Source organism: Pecten maximus, chromosome 4, assembly GCF_902652985.1.
Source record: "Pecten maximus chromosome 4, xPecMax1.1, whole genome shotgun sequence".
NCBI classification, from domain to species: Eukaryota; Metazoa; Mollusca; class Bivalvia; order Pectinida; family Pectinidae; genus Pecten; species Pecten maximus.
This window is the reverse complement of record NC_047018.1, coordinates 13965507-13987328: the sequence shown is the minus strand read 5'-3', so window position 1 is coordinate 13987328 and position 21822 is coordinate 13965507. Positions and strand designations below refer to the sequence as shown.

At 36.9% G+C, this 21822-nt stretch overlaps 1 protein-coding gene and 1 long non-coding RNA gene across 4 annotated transcripts; one reads left to right on the top strand and one right to left on the bottom strand.

Moving 5' to 3' along the window:
• Positions 1-6: 6 nt before the first annotated feature.
• Positions 7-20415, bottom strand: LOC117325309 (mitochondrial enolase superfamily member 1-like). 3 transcript variants are annotated; one of them, XM_033881430.1, is made up of 16 exons: positions 20274-20415; positions 14755-14857; positions 12555-12670; positions 12295-12381; positions 11283-11309; positions 9622-9662; positions 9362-9393; positions 9024-9062; positions 8216-8298; positions 6854-6888; positions 6511-6598; positions 6008-6142; positions 5140-5311; positions 2512-2611; positions 2161-2242; positions 7-1027 (listed from the first exon to the last, which is right to left on the bottom strand). In XM_033881430.1, exons 1-16 carry the CDS (start codon positions 20358-20360, stop codon positions 917-919), a joined length of 1338 nt encoding a protein of 445 aa, XP_033737321.1. In that variant the 5' UTR covers positions 20361-20415; the 3' UTR covers positions 7-916. The 3 variants fall into 3 exon arrangements, with proteins under 3 accessions (XP_033737321.1, XP_033737322.1, XP_033737323.1); XM_033881431.1 differs by lacking the exon at positions 14755-14857 and having other exon boundaries at positions 20274-20364; XM_033881432.1 differs by lacking the exons at positions 12295-12381; positions 12555-12670; positions 14755-14857; positions 20274-20415 and adding an exon at positions 12247-12273.
• On the top strand, positions 4043-4585 carry LOC117325310. The gene is made up of 2 exons (XR_004532237.1): positions 4043-4135; positions 4193-4585. It is a non-coding gene; the product is annotated as an uncharacterized LOC117325310 (long non-coding RNA).
• Positions 20416-21822: the final 1407 nt, after the last annotated feature.

Sequence of the window (21822 nt, the reverse complement as noted above, 5' to 3'; positions counted from 1 at the left end):
CTATGGATTATTATAACAATTTATTTCTGGATATAAATACATATACAAACAATTCATATTGCTCTTTAAATAACAACAACTCAAAATCAACAAAATCAACAAAATCAACAATGATGATAATAGACAAACTAGAGATCTGCTACAACAAAATGTGCTATGTACATATATACTCCATCTTAAGAGTAAATTCCTCCCCAACCCCCCAGTCATTAAATGCAAGAACACTCGGAACACAACAAATGGCCTCAAAAACACAAGGATTACTATTTGCTGTAATCTAAAACAATTAACATATTCAACCTAATAAGTGAACCTGCAAAAAAACAGAATGTGTGTGCTAATTAAAACTAATCTTCTTACCTCACTGATCTACCAATATTACCTGCAGTCTTCATAACCAAAGACTCTTTTATTTTTACTACGTAAAGGTATGTTAATGAAAAATAGTTATTTTTTCCACCCATCTTTAACATGGAATTTTTTTCCATGTACATGTACATGGTTTAATTAAGCTCACCTTTTTGTGTTTTTGAGTACAATGTGCTTATTAGGTAAAATATGGTAAAGGAGACTTACTCGTTAAGTATAGCAACAAGATCGGAGCAAATGGACACGAATTATATAAAATTATTTCTTCCAATAATAGGAATATTCTGCTGTAATTTTCACATCAATCAATATTTACAGCTCATGTTAAGATTTTATTAGATTTTTGATGTATACGAATCACAAAGTAAACCCTGTATGTTTATAATCAGTTAAAAGTTTTGCTTTATATTGAAGTAACAGCTAATTATATAGGATTATCTTGATCCTGTACATTGTATATTCCCTGAATATTTTGTCTGGTGTAGAATGCCTTCAATGAAAAGCACCATTGACAACTTGTGATATGACAGTCTGACCACATCAACCACTATGGCTTGGTAAAGAGTCCTTCACTAAAAAGTCTCTGCCATTCCTTTCCCTCTGGGTATATGTAGTCTTCACGTGCCTTGTCTGTTATTCCAACCACAAAACCTGGACACTGTAACATAAAGAAATGTGATTGTACCTTATAGGTTATGGAGATTAAATACAGGACTTGTTTATTATAACTGTACTTGTCTCTTTACCAAGAAAGAAACAACAACATTCGTCTTAGAGTGGTGTCTTGTTAAACAATATCAACTATAACCCAGAATTAAGGTGATCAGAACTAGTCTTGTTGGCATGAATTGTGTTTGGTTTTTAGTTTCTATAATGACATGAGGATGATGGACCTTATCTGTTGCCTTGCTGAGTTCTGATACATATACTGAGAGATGTCTCTTACAATCGTACTGGTATGTCTCATAGTAGAAATTGTTCAAGATCTCACTATTTCATAAACATCCATTCACATTTACTCAAGTTATGCTCACATGGTCAAAAGGTAATGAGAGTGCAAAGGGCCATAACTCTGTAAGTTACGGTCAAATCGGTCCCTTAGTTAAACTTGTCCAAGATATTATGAATATAAAGCTGTATATCAAGTTTTATCAAAATCAGTTCAAATGTACGTACTCAAGTTATCATGTTTACCAAGTCCAATGGTGATACATAAATATGTTTGTACAGGATTTACTGGTTTTAGATATGAAAAAAAATGGAGAATGCGGAAATGGTATTTATATAGATAGTCCAGTCAGAATAGAATCCTGGTTTGTCATTGGCTAATATTTATATTTGAATTCTGGAGGGATTCAGTTGTGTTGAGTATTTTGACTTTGAGAAGCAATGATACCAGCGATAATTTTGTCATAATCCAGTGTGTATGACATCAAATTTTATGCACACGACAAAGATAAGCTATACTGTAACAGTGTACAATTGTAAATTTTCTCCATGGTTTATACAAAAGCAATGGCAATTGGTCACCAGGAGCATGTCAATTAGGAGGAGTAAAATTTTGAAGGAAAAATGTTGCAACCCACACACCTTTGGCCAAGGGATGCTGGACCCTTTCTTTATACATGTATTCTCTTGGCCCAACATTGCTGCAGACAAAATTTGGTTTACCGAGACATTCTGGATTATAGTTTCCTAACTTGTAGTATCTTAAATGTATAAGTCAGTAACAAATAAAGTGATACAATATCAGCTCATATGACCCTTCACAGAAATCTATAAAACTGTTACCTTGGGAACCTGGTAGCTACCATTCTTGATGACCACAGGTTCACTCATATGCTCATGGAGATGGTCAGCAAATTCAATCATCCTGTTAACAAATTCAATCATCCTTAGATTCAATCATCCCGATAACAAATTCAATCATCCTGTTAACAAATTCAATCATCCTTAGATTCAATCATCCTGTTAACAAATTCAATCATCCTTAGATTCAATCATCCCGATAACAAATTCAATCATCAAAAAAAAATATGTTAACAAATTCAATCATCCTTAGATTCAATCATCCTTTTATCAAATTCAGTGATCCTCAGAACAAATCAATCATCAATTTTAACAAGTGATCAAAACACTGACCTATTTTCCATGGTTCCTGAGGCACATATATAATCAAAGATGGAATAATGTTGTACTAGTTCACAGAGGGCGACACCTCCAGCGTGGGGACAAACAGGTACTGTAATATAACACAGAATATAGAGGGCGCCACCTCCAGCGTGGAGACAAACAGGTACTGTAATATAACACAGAATATATACATCCCAAACAGGTACTGTAATATAACACAGAATATAGAGGGCGCCACCTCCAGTGTGGGGACAAACAGGTACTGTAATATAACACAAAATATAGAGGGCGCCACCTCCAGTGTGGAGACAAACAGGTACTGTAATATAACACAGAATATATACATCCCAAACAGGTACTGTAATATAACACAGAATATAGAGGGCGCCACCTCCAGTGTGGGGACAAACAGGTACTGTAATATAACACAAAATATAGAGGGCGCCACCTCCAGTGTGGAGACAAACAGGTACTGTAATATAACACAGAATATATACATCCCAAACAGGTACTGTAATATAACACAGAATATAGAGGGCGCCACCTCCAGTGTGGGGACAAACAGGTACTGTAATATAACACAGAATATATACATCCCAAACAGGTACTGTAATATAACACAGAATATAGAGGGCGCCACCTCCAGTGTGGGGACAAACAGGTACTGTAATATAACACAGAATATAGAGGGCGCCACCTCCAGCGTGGGGACAAACAGGTACTGTAATATAACACAGAATATAGAGGGCGCCACCTCCAGTGTGGGGACAAACAGGTACTGTAATATAACACAGAATATAGAGGGCGCCACCTCCAGTGTGGGGACAAACAGGTACTGTAATATAACACAGAATATAGAGGGCGCCACCTCCAGTGTGGGGACAAACAGGTACTGTAATATAACACAGAATATAGAGGGCGCCACCTCCAGCGTGGGGACAAACAGGTACTGTAATATAACACAGAATATAGAGGGCGCCACCTCCAGTGTGGGGACAAACAGGTACTGTAATATAACACAGAATATATACATCCCAAACAGGTACTGTAATATAACACAGAATATAGAGGGCGCCACCTCCAGTGTGGGGACAAACAGGTACTGTAATATAACACAGAATATAGAGGGCGCCACCTCCAGCATGGGGACAAACAGGTACTGTAATATAACACAGAATATAGAGGGCGCCACCTCCAGTGTGGGGACAAACAGGTACTGTAATATAACACAGAATATAGAGGGCGCCACCTCCAGTGTGGGGACAAACAGGTACTGTAATATAACACAGAATATAGAGGGCGCCACCTCCAGTGTGGGGACAAACAGGTACTGTAATATAACACAGAATATAGAGGGCGCCACCTCCAGTGTGGGGACAAACAGGTACTGTAATATAACACAGAATATAGAGGGCGCCACCTCCAGTGTGGGGACAAACAGGTACTGTAATATAACACAGAATATATACATCCCAAACAGGTACTGTAATATAACACAGAATATAGAGGGCGCCACCTCCAGTGTGGGGACAAACAGGTACTGTAATATAACACAGAATATATACATCCCAAACAGGTACTGTAATATAACACAGAATATAGAGGGCGCCACCTCCAGTGTGGGGACAAACAGGTACTGTAATATAACACAGAATATAGAGGGCGCCACCTCCAGCATGGGGACAAACAGGTACTGTAATATAACACAGAATATATACATCCCAAACAGGTACTGTAATATAACACAGATTATTATACCTTATGTAAGATTCTCGCCTTATTATTGGTCAATTCCTAATCACATAACCTGAAACAATATGCAGTGTCAGAAACAGCGGTCAACATTGCCGTGGGATATTGCAATGTTCCCCGCTCCACCCGAAAACGCACGATTGTTTCTTACGGAAAATCCCGAACATTGAGAAGGGAGACAATTCTTACAAACGCAACAGTGACACAGACAACTTGTAAACATGGAGCAGACGTCCAAGAGGTTTGCCTCAATATTTGAGGAGGATATCGATAAATTGATATCTATTCGGTATAATAAAATAAATAGTGCCCTTGTCTGAGGGGAATATGGAGGATTGTTTCCCCTCGAGAACATTATCTCGGGGAAATAATCCTCCATATTCCCATCAGACAAGGGCACTATTTATATAATATATACATCCCAAACAGGTACTGTAATATAATACAGAATATAGACGGCGCCACCTCCAGTGTGGAGACAAACAGGTACTGTAATATAACACAGAATATAGAGGGCGCCACCTCCAGCGTTGGGACAAACAGGTACTGTAATATAACACAGAATATAGAGGGCGCCACCTCCAGCGTGGAGACAAACAGGTACTGTAATATAACACAGAATATAGAGGGCGACACCTCCAGCATGGGGACAAACAGGTACTGTAATATAACACAGAATATAGAGGGCTACACCTCCAGCGTGGGGACAAACAGGTACTGTAATATAACACAGAATATAGAGGGCGACACCTCCAACAAGTACTGTACATGTTCTGTATCATTAGCCTCACATGACCTTATAAAAACATCTGTTCTTTATCATAACCTTAACTTATTAACAGAGTATCAATGTCATGGGAAAGAAGAAAAAGCTTTTGAACGTACCTCCAAATTTAGCAGCCAACAGGATAATGGCAAGATTTTCGTTAACTCCACCAACCCTAGTAGCATCAATCTGGCAATACTGCATGGCCTTGGCCTTCAGAAACTGCTTAAACATGATCCTGTTCTGACAGTGTTCTCCAGTGGCCACTCCGATCCCCAGGGGGTTTAGTGCCTAAAGAAAACAGTACAACAGTGATAAGGTTACTCTGGTCTGACAATTTTCTCACAGTGACAAGGTTCCCTTTGGTCTGACAGTGTTCTCACAGTGACAAGGTTCCCCTGGTCTGACAGTGTTCTCACAGTAACAAGGTTCCCCTGGTCTGACAGTGTTCTCACAGTGACAAGGTTCCCCTAGTCTGACCGTGTTCTCACAGTGACAAGGTTCCCCTGGTCTGACAGTGTTCTCACAGTGACAAGGTTCCCCTGGTCTGACAGTGTTCTCACAGTGACAAGGTTCCCTGGTCTGACAGTGTTCTCACAGTGACAAGGTTCCCCTGGTCTGACAGTGTTCTCACAGTGACAAGGTTCCCCTGGTCTGACAGTGTTCTCACAGTGACAAGGTTCCCCTGGTCTGACAGTGTTCTCACAGTGACAAGGTTCCCCTGGTCTAAGAGTGTTCTCACAGTGACAAGGTTCCCCTGGTCTGACAGTGTTCTCAAGTCACCCAATCCAAGGGATTTTAACACAAAAGAGGGAACAGTTGATACCCAGTTATATTTGTATTTGTGCCCCCCCACCCCCCCTTTGCATCAAATTGACAAAAATTGTACCTAAATTATTGTTAATGTCATTGAGAATACCAATATACCTGGCATACGAGACAGAAACAACCACACTTCCTATAAAAAATACAGCTGAATCATTCTACCTCAGCGATGGCTGCATGTCCCAAGATGTCGTCTGGGTTAGTTGGTTCCTCTATCCACAAGGGTTTGTACTCTGCCAACTGTTTCATCCAGTCAATAGCCTCATCAACCTCCCACTTCTGGTTAGCGTCCATCATCTACACAACACAAACCTTACATATATGCTATTTTAGTTATGGATAGTGCTTTTGTGATCTTGAAATGTGTCAAGGTCATTAACATATGTCAAGGTCATTAACAAAGTTGTTATATAGGTGACAATGTAGAGACATAGGAAAAATAATCATTATTACACTTGGATAACTGGGGTTCTTTTCTTGAAGAGTATTTAACCTGGGTAAATACTGTACTACGCTTCCTACTGACGCGGCTAGAGATTTTCTCATTGGCTTGTTTGGTAGAGAATTAGTGCCAGGATTAATCATGATTGGACACATTAGAAATAATGACTTCTGTTTCATATATCTACATAAGAAACAAGAATCAACTTCGTCTCCTAACATACCAGTGGTCGGTCGTATCCTATTATTTCACGGAACATTTTTGCTCTCCTGGCATCGTCCTTGACATCTCCTCCAACCTTCATCTTGAATCTAAATCAAAATACACAATAAATGTAGCAGACTTAAAGGGAACCTCGGAAACTGTTTTTACAAAGTATTACAATCGTATAAAATGTACGTGTTATCTCTTCTGTATATATTATATACAATGAAAATCATGTACCATATATATACAATACAGTAAACAATTGGATGTTTTTCCTTTATAGGAATTTTCCTGGAAACTAGCTTGTATCCCCTGGAAATTCTTCTCCTTATGTATCCCTAGCTGTCCTCTGTACCTACCTACACATGCCTTGGCCTAGGGCTTCTGTTGCCAGCTAGAATGACAAATAAAAAAGAATAAATATACATTAACATTTCATCACAGGACTGTCACATAATAGTTTATATAATTGTGTTGTCTTTATCACTATGTTACTGTACAATCGTTTAAACACTGAATTTTATTCACATGCAGACAAAGGTATGTTACATGTATTCTTTAAGACATAATTAGAGGATCTAGCGACAGTGTTCATTGAAGTGAACAAGTTTAATTCATAAATAATGATGCTGTTTCAAAAAAAAAATTGATATACTAATTTAATCAAACTAATAATACATGAATGAGAGTGTTTCAAGGCCTTACTTGATGTATTATTGACAGCACATTGTTCCTGGTTTTATTTTTAATAACAGTGACCATGACCTTGAATTAAGGAACTTTAAAACCCCTATTGGTCATCTGTATATCACAGTATATCAGAAGAGTGGCTTTCTATAAGGGCCTTATATTGTTTATCATAACAGTATACTCTCAGTTATATTTTTAGTAACAGTGACCTTGACCTTGGGAACATTTAAACCACAGTGCATCTGCATTTCAGTGTATCATCATGTGAAAATTTGACCTTCAATAAGCCCGGCGTTAGATAATGTATTTTTGACACTACATATATATCATGATTTCCTGTGTATTGCCTGCCAAAGCCAAAATAATGGTTTGAGATTTTAAATCTGCAGACAGCCTGCTCTGGTGCATCGCACACAGGTTATCTGCTACCTGATTAAGTACAAGTATCAGGTACTGGACCCTTGCTGTGTGTGTTTACCTCTCAAAGATGAGACCTGTAATGCCTTGACAAGTGAACAGTTAATAAACATATTTCTAGATATACTTATGAGTTATTTTAATCAATATTTTCATGCAAAGGTAAATGCACAATTCATATTCCAGACTTGACCAGCAATGTTGGCACCTGATAGCACACCAGGGAAGCACACAAAGTTCACTTGGATTTGACAAGTATCGTATAGCCTACAGTTTTTATGTTTTTTGGAAAACATTTTGTCAGATAGCCCACTTCATCAGACAGCCAGCAGAAGGCAGTTTTTAATGTTTTAAATCATATGATAAAGCCTGTGGACAATACACAAGAAATTATGGTACACTCAGTTCTATTTTTAGTAACAGTGACCTTGACCGTAGGATCATGCAGATCAGTATAACACCATGTTAGGTTTCAGAAATTTGGCCTTCTGAATTCTGAGATAAACTCCTGAAGCGAAACTGAAAGTGCTGATGGACATATGGACAATGTGATGACTAAAAGGCACCAGCAATGCTGGGCCCGTATTATCGTTTTAGATTGCTTTGGAACTCACCCTTTTGATTTTTTCATCTGAATATCCTAGCCATCCACATGAGGTGGTGTAGGCTGGGTAACCGTTAGCAACTACCTCAGCCTCTGTAATGTAAATGAATAAATCTAAATATCAAACAAACCACAGGAAGTGGTGCATAAATATATTCCAAATGAAAATTTATCACATGAAGTCACTATAATACTTTTGTAAGATAAAATCATCGGACTCCAGGACATTGGAGATCACCATGGAGAACTGACCACATGTAAGGAATGTTTTTAGAGGACATTGGAGATCACCATGGAGAACTGACCACAGGTAAGGGATGTTTTCAGAGGACATTGGGGATCACCATGGAGAACTGACCACATGTAAGGAATGTCTTCAGAGGACATTGGATATCACCATGGAGAACTGACCACATGTAAGGAATGTCTTCAGAGGACATTGGATATCACCAAGGAGAACTGACCACATGTAAGGAATGTTATCAGAGGACATTGGAGATCACCATGGAGAACTGACCACAGGTAAGGAATGTTTTCAGAGGACATTGGAGATCACCATGGAGAACTGACCACATGTAAGGAATGTTATCAGAGGACATTGGGGATCACCATGGAGAACTGACCACATGTAAGGAATGTTTTCAGAGTAAACAAACATATATACTGACCAAACTATGGTCATGATCTACTTTGATCATGTGACCACAGACTTTACTGCTGAACTCAGAGTGGTTCTGGTAAAATATGAATACCTCAATGTAAAGTCATAAGTAAACATAAGTATAAACACACAAAAATATGTCATATAAAATACAAACCTCTCTCTGCTTTCCCAACCTGACCTTTCTTCAATATTTCTGTGAAAAAAAAAAGAAAAATTTTTTATAGAGATATACATTTGCGCATCATATGATCCAGGATGTACTTTAATTGGATATTCTATTTTTACTCAGCTGCCCAATAACTTTAACACTAAGAACATGTTTGTTGTAAAGAGTGATCCAGGGGAGTATTGAACATAGAGAAAGCCAGGAATTATAAAGTTCTAGAGAGAAGGTTTTAGAACTTAAGCTGTTTTATTATATCTGGTGAACATGTGTCATTATGTTTACATGCAAGTGTTAAAGATAATAGTTAAAGTTCAATACTGACTTACCGAGAGCTTCTTCTTTTGTGAGAGTGTCCCCCCTAAAATCAAGAAATGTCTGATCAAACACCAACCAGGCATGATTTCGTAGAAAAAAAGGAGGTTAACCTTTTTAACATATATGTTAATATTCAATTTTGAGTGATCTCGAAAAAACACTCCACAAAACACTATAACTGTTTTGGAAATCAATCAAGGTTTCACCTCTTACTTCTATATTTGATTTTATGTTTTAAGTCAGTTTAAAACATGCGGACCAGTAGCCTTACATATGTCTGAAATCAATGGTGGACACCAACTGCTCTGGGGACTGAAATGAAAAAGATATCATTAAATCCAAAATAAAACAAGAGGTACATGGGGCCAGAATCCATGTATTGAGCTAATTTAAAGTCTTTTCTACTTGACAGAGACCTTGGTGATCAGATATGTACATTAATTACTATAGGAATGCTGAAAGCAACAATGGGAATATTTCTATAAATTATCACCACACCATTTAAATTTCAAGTTTTTTAGAATCAACATGAAATCCTGCATCAACGTTAATATCTACAGAGATCGGACAGAAGTATTCGGACAAATGGCTAATCTTAAGCGCCGTCGACTACCGTGAGGCGCACAAAAAACCGGATAAAATCTTAATAGGTTACTTGTTCGCTTATTACCGTACACCAGCGGGAAGGTGACGTCACTGTTGACGTCATCTACGTCACTAAACGTACGTGACATCTGCTGATGTTTTCTGACAGTCTGCTAAAGAAAGATGGGTCGGCGAAGTGTTGAACTGACGGTTGGTGAAAAGGAAGCTATCATCAAATTGATTAAGGCAGGAACCAAGCAATCAGTGGTTGCGGATGTTTTAAGTGTCTCGAAATCTACCATTTCAGATGTTTGGAAACGTTATGTAACCCGTGGAACAGTTGTTAATAACCCTCGATGCGGAAGGACGCCATTTCTGGACGAACGTGAGAAGCGTCGCGTTATTCTTTGTGTCCGGAAAAACAGAAGAAATTCTTTAGCCGAAATAACCAGCAAAGTAAATAATTCTAGGACCATTGTAAATGATGCTCCGGTTAGTTCCAAAACTATTGACAGGTTTTTAAAGTCTGAGGGCTACGCTAGACGAATTACAAAGAAAACTATGGTCGTTCGAGAGGTTAACCTGAGGAAAAGAGTATCTTTTTGTTACGAAAAAAGAAATTTGACAGTGGATAATTATTGGAAAGGTGTTATATTTTCCGATGAGAGCCAGATTGTTGTTGGTAATGACAACAGGATTTTGTATGGCGAAAAAAGGACGAGGGGTACCGCCCGGATTGTGTCTGTCCCAGGTCACAAAGGAAACTTTCGGTGATGATTTGGGGGTGCATTACTTACAATGGAGTTGGAACCATATGTTGTGTTGACGGTACTATTAATGCTGTAAAATATATCCAAATTTTAGAAGATAATCTCTGGCCGGTAATTGCCAGACACTTTGCAAATGACAGGTATGTGTTTCAACAAGACAATGCCCCCGTTCACAAGGCCCGTGTGGTGTCGGAATATTTTGAAAACAACAATATTTCAACATTAGAATGGCCTCCACAGAGCCCAGATTTAAATATAATTGAAAATGTGTGGCTGAAGATTAAAATAAAACTTAAATCGATGGTACACAACATCAACAATAAAAACCAACTGTACGAGGCTATCACGGATGTGTGGCGATCGTTGGACACGGAATACATCCAGAGTTTATATAACACAATCCCAGACCGTCTGAAGGAAGTCAGGAAAGCAAAGGGCAATATTACCAAATATTAAGTAAGTAAAACAAACAGGTTTTTCAGATATGGCGGTTTTAATTTAGGCAACACTATACCGCACGTTATAACGCAACGTCATTTTGTCTGAATACTTCTGTCCGGTCTCTGTATATGCTTACCATGTCTACCAACAGCTTCCACAGTGGCTGGAACAAAGAAACAGAAACATTTATCAGAATGATACATGTATAAAAAGTCTGTAATATGTGCTGCTCTCCGAGAGGTACGATATAGAACACAATACAGTGGATGACTACGACATTAGCAATAATCTTTACCTTTATTTTATTGTAAAATACTGAACATGAAGACAAATACATTTTAGAATGTTATTCAAATATACCAAACTCAGACAGGTCAGCATTAGGCCCCTGCAATTAATGTGGCAATATAGCCCCAATAATCATCAAGAAGCCATTTGCCCATATTGCTGAGGTTGACATTTGATATTTGCTAGGCTAACGGAAATAGAAATATCAGTATGAAACTCTTAATTTAGCCTTAATTTATTTTATAGCCTCTCCAACTAAGAGCCAGGATCAAAATCAGAGATCCACATTGTTCTTGACCTTAAGACCCAAATGACCTTGAATTTTGACCTAGTGACCATGACATTTGGTCAGCTGGCTTTTTGTAGAATTCGGACTAACAATGATTCATAGTGTGATAAAATGTTCATCAGAAAAAAGATACAATATTTTACCTTGGCCGTTGACCTAGTGGCAATGACGTTTAGTCAGCCGAAACCTTGCTTAAATCTGACTTTGTTTCAAAATGTCATCGTAAAATGTTAATCGGTGAAACAATAAAAAAATTGACCTTACCCTCTGATCTGGGACTTTGACCTTTGGTCAGTTGACTCCTTGTTTAATTCTGACCAACATTCCTTCAGTGTCATAACAAATGTTCATCAGAAAAAAAATACAAAATTTGACCTTTGCACCTAATGACCTAGTCCTAGACAAACCTTTCATTACCTTGCCTTCTATTTTGGTCTATAAGTCCCAAACCATTCATTCTCTTACTAATTGTACATTGTCCATCCATTTTGGCCCATAGGTCCCAGACACATCCTTCCCTTACCTTGCCTTCCATTTTGGCCCATAGGTCCCAGACACATCCTTCACTTACCTTGCCTTCCATTTTGGCCCATAGGTCCCAGACGGCATTAATGATTGCAGCCACAGCCAAATGAGTGACACCTTTCTCTGGTCCCAGCTGTGTGTGGAATCAAGGGATACAATGGTAATGTAATACGTTAAAAAGAGGTCACCTAGAAGAGTTGGAAGTAAACTTAGCTGAAAGTGGCCCAGGACACTTAAAAACTGAACGTAATTCATTATTATATGTACACACTAATTTCGTGTAATTTGAGATGAAAATTGCTTTACCCATCTGATTTGATCCTCACTAGCCAATGAACGCCAGAATCCACTGAAATCTTTGAAGATATCCTGCAGGTTTTGTCCAACAACCAAGCTTTTGTAATTTTCAATGGCCATACAAACTGAAGAGCAAAAATGGCAAATGAAAACACTGGGTATGTTCCTAAAACATACAAACACTATAGATAGAATTTTTTACACAACATGATTCTAATATCGGACAAAAATATTCACAGGCTTGATTTTTTATTCAAGTTATGCTAGATAAGTGTCAACTGTTTAATCTTTGACTTAATTACGATAAAATTAAACAAAAGACTACCTTAATTATATATTACATTAAAAGTGCTAGAGTTGTAAATCTTAGGTATGCATAATGCCACAGTAATAAACATGTAGAAAACACTGATATGATTGTTTTATTGGTAAAGATACACAGAGACAAGCCAAGGATTGGTGGGGAGGAGAACCAGATATATTACCAAACTTATGTGATCCAAACAAAGATGGACGGAGACAAGCCAAGGATTGACGGGGAAGGAGAACCAGATAGATTACCAAACTTATGTGATCCAAACAAAGATGGACGGAGACAAGCCAAGGATTGACGGGGAAGGAGAACCAGATATATTATCAAACTTATGTGATCCAGACAGAGATGGACGGAGACAAGCCAAGGATTGTTGGGGAAGGAGAACCAGATAGATTACCAAACTTATGTGATCCTGACAATGATGGACGGAGACAAGCCAAGGATTGTTGGGGAAAGAGAACCAGATATATTACCAAACTTATGTGATCCAAACAATGATGGACGGAGACAAGCCAAGGATTGACGGGGAAGGAGAACCTGATATATTATCAAACTTATGTGATCCAGACAGAGATGGACGGATTGACATGTTTGATTACTAATTGATCTTACATTAGCACAAACAATTTCTAAAAAAGCTTATAATAAATAAACATCATGAAAACTATCAGAACGAAAATTTTTATGCTGGGAAACTTTGGTGTTACATATGGCTGGAAAGGAAACCTATCGCGGTATATTCCTGCTGCTTCAGTGAGGACAAACTTTGGTGTTACAGATGGAGAGAAAGGAACAAATCTATAGTACACCAAGTTTCACCGGTAGGAGACAAATAATTGACCTTCACCTCATGCCTGCATTTCGTATATCTTATTTAGGATTTTGATTTCAAAGTTACACTGTTTAAAAAAACAACAACATTGAATCAAATACAGCTTCGGAAATCAGGCTGAAGTAGGTTTAAAATTTTAATATATCTCTGCCATTAACAGAGCCAACATTTTGTCATACAAATGTACTTACATTCAGACATTCATGTGTACACACTGAACTTATTCTAGCCACACTACCAGATAAAATAGCCAAATATTTGCCAGCATAAGAGAACTATTAATCTATTGAGGAAGCAGCTATTGTCAGAAAAGCAAAAAAAGATATTTGTCAGTGTAACAGATCCAGATGTGCTTGGACAGCAGTAAGCAGATATTTGCCAGGAAAACTGCCGGAATAATGGAGGCAATCTTTGCTGTAGCTGTTAACATTACAGATAACAGGGAAAACAATTCTGGGGATTACAGTTTGTTTTACACAAGCAGGGAAGATGTCAGAAATCCTGTACCTAGCTGGTTGCCACGCCCAGCTGTGAAGCTTGAGCCGCACCCTTGTAAGGCCCCGTCAGTCTCCAGGACAATATATGGAGCCGCGTAATCCGGGGATTTATGCTGCAATGACAGCCACAAAATCATTAGGATTAAAGGTTCTGTACTAATAAACAATGGTAACCATCATGTCCTAGACTCCTTTCCCTGTCAATTCTTGGCTTGAAACAATGTCACCTATCTATAGGGATCAGCTGTGTATATAAAACCTTAAATGTTTATACAGTAATGCTAACGCAGAACTAATCTCAACTTCATTGCCATGCTGCAGAATGATAACAAATTAACACTCTTCAGACCAGTCAGCATCATATACAAGGTGTTGTGTAGAGGCTTTGTTTTAGGATGTAGAGAAGATAGGTGAGGAGTAGACCCTTGGATTTTGAGTGTATTATATACATCCTTATAAGTATATTGTATACACTGCCTACATGAGTGGCTGCAAAGAAAATGAAGTTAAATCACAATTTTTCGACAAAAGACATGGTATAAATGGTGGTGTAATCAGTTGTACCTATGGCATTGCCCTTGCCCAGGGTGAAGGTCGTACCACATCCCCGTAGATCTGTGTCGGTGGACAGAATGACGTAGGGACAGGAATAATCTGGCGACTTGTGCTGTAAGTAATGTACACAATAAACCAACTCAATCCAGGGTCTATCATTATAGCATACTCTCACTGTGTAAACAAATCTCTATCATTATAGAATACTCTCACTGTGTAAACAATGCCCTATCATTATAGAATACTCTCACTGTGTAAACAAACCCCTATCATTATAGAATACTCTCACTGTGTAAACAATGTCCTACCATTATAGAATACTCTCACTGTATAAACAAACCTCTATCATTATAGAATACTCTCACTGTGTAAACAAACCCCTATCATTATAGAATACTCACTGTGTAAACAAATCTCTATCATTATAGAATACTCTCAATGTGTAAACAAACCCCTATCATTATAGAATACTCTCACTCTATAAACAATGTCCTATCATTATAGAATACTCTCACTGTGTAAACAAACCTCTATCATTACAGAATACTCTCACTGTGTAAACAAACCTCTATCATTATAGAATACTCTTACTGTTTAAACAACCCCTATCATTATAGAATACTCTCACTGTGTAAACAAACCCCTATCATTATAGAATACTCTCACTGTGTAAACAAACCCCTTTCATTATAGAATACTCTCACTGTGTAAACAAACCCCTATCATTATAGAATACTCTCACTGTGTAAACAAAGTGCTGTAATTATAGGACACTCTCATTGTGTAAACAAACCCCTTTCATTATAGAATACTCTCAATGTGTAAACAATGTCCTATCATTATAGAATACTCTCACTGTGTAAACAATGTCCTATCATTATAGAATACTCTCACTGTGTAAACAAACCCCTATCATTATAGAATACTCCCACTGTGTAAACAAACCTCTATCATTATAGAATACTCTTACTGTTTAAACAACCCCTATCATTATAGAATACTCTCACTGTGTAAACAAACCCCTATCATTATGGAATACTCTCACTGTGTAAACAATGCCCTATCATTATAGAATACTCTCACTGTGTAAACAAATCTCTATCATTATAGAATACTCTCACTCTGTAAACAATGCCCTATCATTATAGAATACTCTCAATGTGTAAACAAACCCCTATCATTATAGAATACTCTCACTGTGTAAACAAACCCCTATCATTATAGAATACTCTCACTGTGTAAACAATGTCCTCCCATTATAGAATACTCTCACTGTATAAACAAACCTCTATCATTATAGAATACTCTCACTGTATAAACAAACCTCTATCATTATAGATAATCTTACTGTGTAAACAATGTCCTATCATTATAGAATACTCTCACTGTGTAAACAATGTCCTATCATTATAGAATACTATCACTGTGCAAACAAAGCCCTATCATTATAGAATACTCTCACTGTGTAAACAATGTCCTATCATTATAGAATACTCTCATTGTGTAAACAAACCTCTATCATTATAGCATACTCTCGCTGTGTAAACAAACCCCTATCATTATAGAATACTCTCACTGTGTAAACAAACCCCTATCATTATAGAATACTCTCACTGTGTAAACAAACCTCTATCATTATAGAATACTCTCACTGTGTAAACAAACCCCTATCATTATAGAATACTCTCACTGTGTAAACAATGTCCTATCATTATAGAATACTCTCACTGTATAAACAAACCTCTATCATTATAGCATACTCTCACTGTGTAAATAATGTCCCCTATCATAATAGAATACTCTCACTGTGTAAACAATGTCCTATCATTAAAGAATACTCTCGCTGTGTAAACAAACCCCAATCATTATAGAATACTCTCACTGAATAAACAAACACCTATCATTATAGAATACTCTCACTGTGTTAACAAAACCTCTATCATAGAATACTCTCACTGTGTAAACAATGCTCTATCATTATAGAATACTCTCACTGTGTAAACAAACCCCTATCATTATAGAATACTCTCACTGTGTAAACAAACCTCTATCATTATAGAATACTCTCACTGTGTAAACAAACCCCTATCATTATAGAATACTCTTACTGTGTTAACAAAGTCCTATCATTATAGAATACTCTCACTGTGTAAACAAACCTCTATCATTAAAGAATACTCTCGCTGTGTAAACAAACCTCTATCATTATAGAATACTCTCACTGTGTAAACAAACCCCTATCATTATAGAATACTCTCACTGTGTAAACAAACCCCTATCATTATAGAATACTCTCACTGTGTAAACAAATCCTCTATCATTATAGAATACTCTCACTGTGTAAACAATGTCCCTATCATTATAGAATACTCTCACTGTGTAAACAATGTCCTATCATTATAGAATACTCTCACTGTGTAAACAAACCCCTATCATTATAGAATACTCTCACTGTGTAAACAATGTCCTATCATTATAGAATACTCTCACTGTGTAAACAATGTCCTATCATTATAGAATACTCTCACTGTGTAAACAAACCTCTATCATTATAGAATACTCTCACTGTGTAAACAAACCCCTATCATTATAGAATACTCTCACTGTGTAAACAATGTCCTATCATTATAGAATACTGTCACTGTGTAAACAAACCCCTATCATTATAGAATACTCTCACTGTGTAAACAATGTCCTATCATTATAGAATACTCTCACTGTGTAAACAAACCTCTATCATTAAAGAATACTCTCGCTGTGTAAACAAACCTCTATCATTATAGAATACTCTCACTGTGTAAACAAACCCCTATCATTATAGAATACTCTCACTGTGTAAACAAACCCCTATCATTATAGAATACTCTCACTGTGTAAACAAACCCCTATCATTATAGAATACTCTCACTGTGTAAACAAACCCCTATCATTATAGAATACTCTCAATGTGTAGACAATGTCCTACCATTATAGAATACTCTCACTGTGTAAACAAACCCCTATCATTATAGAATACTCTCACTGTGTTAACAAACCCCTATCATTATAGAATACTCTCACTGTGTAAACAAACCTCTATCATTATAGAATACTCTCACTGTGTAAACAATGTCCTACCATTATAGAATACTCTCACTGTGTAAACAAACCCCTATCATTATAGAATACTCTCACTGTGTAAACAAACCCCTATCATTATAGAATACTCTCACTGTGTGAACAATGTCCTATCATTATAGAATACTCTCACTGTGTAAACAAACCCCTTTCATTATAGAATACTCTCACTGTGTTAACAAACCTCTATCATTATAGAATACTCTTACTGTTTAAACAAACCCCTATCATTATAGAATACTCTCACTGTGTGAACAAAACCCTACCATTATAGAATACTCTCACTGTGTTAACAAACCCCTATCATCATAGAATACTCTTACTGTGTGAACAATGTCCTATCATTATAGAATACTCTCACTGTGTAAACAATGTCCTGTCATTATAGAATACTCTCACTGTGTAAACAAACCCCTACCATTATAGAATACTCTCACTGTGTAAACAAACCCCTACCATTATAGAATACTCTCACTGTGTAAACAATGTCCTATCATTATAGAATACTCTCACTGTGTAAACAAACCCCTATCATTATAGAATACTCTCACTGTGTAAACAATGTCATATTATTATAGAATACTCTCACTGTGTAAACAAACCTCTACCATTATAGAATACTCTCACTGTGTAAACAAACCCCTATCATTATAGAATACTCTCACTGTGTAAACAAACCTCTATCATTATAGAATACTCTCACTGTGTAAACAAACCTCTATCATTATAGAATACTCTCAATGTGTAAACAAACCCCTATCATTATAGAATACTCTCACTGTGTAAACAAACCCCTACCATTATAGAATACTCTCACTGTGTAAACAAACCTCTATCATTATAGAATACTCTCACTGTGTAAACAAAGTGCTGTCATTATAGAATACTCTCACTATAGTACAGTAATAAATCATCAGAGATTCTCTTAAAATCAATATAGAATTATATTATCAAATACTTAAAGGGACATCACGGTAAAAACGTTGTAATTTTCAATGAATGTACGTGTTTTGTTCCTTTCCAGTTATGTTTCTGTGCTGTCCCAATGTTCACAGTCGATCCTCATGTCCAGCTTGACCACTTGATTTAGTTGGGAATCCCCCTCTAAATTTAGCGCGGAAATTATTTTTAAATCATCACGTAACTGTTTTGAAATCGAGGCAACACAAACACACGATAGTTTACAAGGCGAATTGGATTAGTTGGACAACGATATTATACAGTGGTTTAAATGTTAAAGAACACGTTCTGTATATATTCCGGCACATATATTTATGTGTAAATAAGTGTAAACACCGTACATATAGTATAGTGACAGTAGCGATGTACTGGTACAGACTGTATAAATATTACCGAGTTTGTGTAAATATTACCGAGATTGTCATGACCTACTATCCAGCAATCAAGCAGAATACTAGCAGCGTCCGTATTACTGCTGTTTTCATGTTTGAACTGTATTGTACTGCTTCCCCAGTTTAATTCTAGGATTGTGTTTGACCCATTTTCCAATTATTCTCTTCATTGCGGAAGCTATTATCGTTTTCAACCGCAGTCGATTCACATTGGAAGCCATTTTTTTTTTCAGGTGTTTTAGTGTGTTGTGCGCATGTGTGTTATCGTATATGTCACAAAATTTGCATATTCAGACTATTGATCAACGAATTGTGATAACCTTTTTATAATTAATAATTGATGTTTTTTATATACATATATCATCAAATTCGAATGGTTATTGTTCATAAGGATATTTTTTTTAAAGATATACCCAATAATATGAAAAAATACAAAATAAAAATTGGTTTACCGTGATGTCCCTTTAATCATAAACTAATAACTAAGACTGCTATATCAAATATCACAGATCAATAGTTTGGATCGATATCACATCGACTAGAGTTAGTGAAATACATTATTCCTATCAAATTTCATTAATTTTTTTTTTTAAATATATATTAAGATGTTGACTTTTGCCTTGGATTTTTGACGCATAAAAACTATATAAAAGGCTCATTTACAATAAGGTCCATTTAAAGGAGATCTTATGGTTGAGTAATTGAACTAAATTTACAATTACATAAATATTAAAAAAAAAAAAAAATAATAATAATACTATATAATAGTATATAACTACCTAAATATTAGGTACGTGTTCGTGGCACATTAAAGGAGCAAGAATTATACTACTACTAGATTCTAGGAGGAAAAAACAATGATATACAATGTATATAACATTTATCAACGTACGCTTATATTATATGGATGTATGTATATTATGCACGAACATGGATACACTCCAGCTACCTGTATAGGGCCTAGTGCAGCAGCTGGCAAGTAGGCCTATTGGGTACATCTAACCAGGCAATGTCAACATATCAAACGTTTACAAAGTCATCATATAATCTGTGACCCACCATAGCATCGGATCCATCTTTCTGCAGTGAAGTAGGAAACCTCAAATCTTCGATCGTCAGGCCGGTGATCTTGGTTGGGGCTGTCATCCTGTACAAGAGGGGGCGGTAAGACTGCAGGCCTTGGTATCTCACCGTGTCAACCTCGTTCCCGATACAGGTCGGAGGAAAAGCATTGTGTGCTTGAATGAGAAAATCTGATGAAAATAGGATAGACTCGTGACATGGAAAGTTAATGGGAAATATTTATATGCTATGTTGTGGACATCTGATTAGGGGCAATATATATTATACAAATATAGCATGGGTGTCTGTGCGACAGTCAAGAATATTTGACACGTGGTACTGGTAATCGACCGATGTTCTGTTGCACGAGGCCGAAGGTCTAGTACCTCGTGTCAAATATTCTGGACTATTGCACAGACACCCATGGTATATTTGTATGATATATGTCAAAGAGGTAATATAAACGGTAATGTCGACAGGATACGAATTACTTGAAATGTTAATATCGGACAGAAAAGTAATCCCAACAGTGCAAAATGTCAATATTCGAGGCAATCCGCCAATTTAAATTATCAAAACACAAAGAACACAAATACAATCGCATTTACATCAGCCAATGTTGTATATCTCCTTTCCTTCAAGACATGCAGAATGCAGTATGTTGGGGGAAACCACACAAAGCTAAACATCAGAATCAACAACCAACGTTGTTCCATCAAGCAAAACAAACCAGACTATCTAGTCATAGTTGGAAGGACATGCATGTAATTTTTATTGATCATTGCCCTACCTAAATTACCGACCTACAAACCCGCTACCACACGACCCACTGTTGGTATCTGACAATTCATTTCGTCATTTTCTTAATTCCTGAACTACATTTATTGGGTTTTGGACATCCCCATCAGCATTCCTCATAGTTCTTACGCTGCTCTTCAACAAGACTCAAATTTGGTCGCCTCCCGTCGTCGACAATATCTCGATAGTCCCCAGTCTGTATCCCGTGGTGACATTCTGCACTCGTTATTTTTGGTTTGTACAGCCCCGATACCTGATAAATTCTAATAAATTTCAAATAACTTTGTTCTCAAGGACGTCGGCCAATGTGATCCTCTAAAGGATATTTTGAGAGTTTTCCAGACTTTATACACAATATATAAATTATAGTATTACCACCCGTCATGGACGGTAGTGCATCACGTTGTTCTGTAATCATGTTTATATCGTCCACACGTTTCTATAGATTTCAACTAAATTCTGATGAAAGTTGTTATCTCATACTCGCCGATTCTTCAGAATTTTTTCGGGGATTGCTATAATTTATCCATATGTAATCATTTTGGGACGGAACATCTATTAACACTTTTGCATTTTCACGCGCGGGATAGTTTCAAATGTCTTTTCGGTTGGTTGCATAACGATCCATCGTACAACACGGTTCTGTACATGTCGCTCTAAAGTCCGCCTTTGGCCCACGCCAGCCGAAGGGTTAAAGTTTTTTTTCCAACTACTATATACATATATCACTCTTACTGTATCTTAGTGT